Source organism: Chiloscyllium plagiosum, unplaced genomic scaffold (genome assembly GCF_004010195.1).
Source record: "Chiloscyllium plagiosum isolate BGI_BamShark_2017 unplaced genomic scaffold, ASM401019v2 scaf_8629, whole genome shotgun sequence".
NCBI classification, from domain to species: Eukaryota; Metazoa; Chordata; class Chondrichthyes; order Orectolobiformes; family Hemiscylliidae; genus Chiloscyllium; species Chiloscyllium plagiosum.
Genome location: NW_025213092.1, coordinates 9,750 through 11,889, shown reverse-complemented (window position 1 = coordinate 11,889; position 2,140 = coordinate 9,750). Strand labels below are relative to the sequence as shown.

At 52.9% G+C, this 2,140-nt stretch overlaps 1 protein-coding gene across 1 annotated transcript in view; it reads left to right on the top strand.

Annotated features, from left to right (window-relative positions):
- LOC122547543 (zinc transporter ZIP10-like) overlaps nt 1–1,732 on the top strand; it is a gene marked incomplete at its 5' end in the record, with an annotated part of 7,317 nt that extends 5,585 nt beyond the window's left edge. The window contains one exon of the mRNA XM_043686160.1: nt 954–1,732. Within this exon, the coding sequence (XP_043542095.1) occupies nt 954–1,106 (153 nt within the window). The remainder of the gene's footprint in view (nt 1–953) is intronic.
- Between the last annotated feature and the right edge of the window lie 408 nt (nt 1,733–2,140).

Below are 2,140 nucleotides of genomic sequence, written 5' to 3'. Positions count from 1 at the left end.
GAGAGAAAGACAGGCAGACAGAGAGAGAGAGAGAGAGAGAGACAGAGAGAGAAAGACAGACAGACAGAGAGAGAGAGAGAGAGACAGAGAGAAAGGCAAACAGGGAAAGCCAGAGAGAGAGAGAGAGACAGAGAGAGGGAGAGAGAGAGAGACAGACAGACAGAGAGAGAGAGGGAGAGAGACAGCCAGAGAGAAAGGCAAACAGGGAAAGCCAGAGAGAGAGAGAGAGACAGAGAGAGGGAGAGAGAGAGAGACAGACAGACAGAGAGAGAGAGGGAGAGAGACAGCCAGAGAGAAAGGCAAACAGGGAAAGCCAGAGAGAGAGAGAGAGACAGAGAGAGGGAGAGAGAGAGAGACAGACAGACAGAGAGAGAGAGGGAGAGAGACAGCCAGAGAGAAAGGCAAACAGGGAAAGCCAGAGAGAGAGAGAGAGACAGAGAGAGGGAGAGAGAGAGAGACAGACAGACAGAGAGAGAGAGGGAGAGAGACAGCCAGAGAGAAAGGCAAACAGGGAAAGACAGAGAGAGTAAGTTTAGGGGATGTTGTTGCCCATGTGCAGACTAGGAGAGGTGTACAACACAGAGAACAGCAGAGGCAGATCCTGTAATGTTTAATCAGGGGCTGGGCGAGGGGGCTGAAGACCCTCCTGCTGTCCCTGTGCGACAGGCTGCAGGAGACGGGCTGAATGGCCTCCTTCTGTTTCTACGTGACAAGCTGTAGCGGGGATGCTGAATGGCCTCCTCCTGTTTCTGTGGGACAGGATGGAGGAAATGGGCTGAATGGCCTCCTGCTGTTCCTGTGGGACATGCTGGAGGAGAAGGGCTGAACAGCCACCTCCTGGTCCCCTTGTGGGACAGGCTGAAGGAGGAGAGGGGCTGGACCGGCAGGAACGAGCTGTGATGGTACTGCGGCAGTGATGGCTGTGGTGGTGACTAGTCTGTTTCTGCCTGCAGCTCCCGGAGATGTTACACACGCAGACAGAGAGGCGGCAGCACAGTGCTCTCGGGATCTTTCTCAGTCAGAACCTCGGCTTTCTGCTCGGCGTTGGGGTCATGCTCTGTATCGCCCTGTTTGAGGACAAAATGCACATAGACATCAGCTTTTAGCGGTGCGAAAGCGGACAGGAACAGGACCGAAAATCATCTCAGAGCGTCTCTCACCAAGTGAGATCTTCCTATTCTCAGACACATCCTGACACCTTCCCAGCAACATGGCCGCTCCCAGAAATCCAGGGGTCAGCAGGGCCTGGACTTCCCGAAATCTCGCCAAGTCGGCTGGACGCGACATGGGGAAATGTAGACCTTTCAGACAGCAAGAGACGTCAATCAAACATCTTCCCGTTTACTCTCCACACTAACAGACATTACCAGACATTCCCCAGACTCTGGGAAATCTAACCATGTTTATCCCTACTCTGCAATCCAGCTGGTACTGTCCCTGCCTCTGCAGCAGGCTGTGACAAAGAATGGGGAATCCTGCGCTTTAAGAGAGAGACAGATTTATCCAACAGTGTAATACTCTGATATACCCCACACCCCTCATTGTAGCACCCTGATATACCCCACACCCCTCACTGTAACACTCTGACCCCCACATCCCTCATTGTAACACCGTGATATACCCCACGCACCTCACTGTGACACCCTGATATACACCACATCCCTCACTGTGACACACAGATATACACCACACCCCTCACTGTAACACCTGATATACCCCACACCCCTCACTGTAACACACTGATATACCCCACACCCCTCACTGTAACACACTGATATACCCCACACCCCTCACTGTAACACACTGATATACCCCACACCCCTCACTGTAACACACTGATATACCCCACACCCCTCACTGTAACACACTGATATACCCCACACCCCTCACTGTAACACACTGATATACCCCACACCCCTCACTGTAACACACTGATATACCCCACACCCCTCACTGTAACACTCTGACCCCCACATCCCTCATTGTAACACCGTGATATACCCCACGCACCTCACTGTGACACCCTGATATACACCACATCCCTCACTGTGACACACAGATATACACCACACCCCTCACTGTAACACCTGATATACCCCACACCCCTCCCTGGAACACACCGGTATACCCCACACCCCTC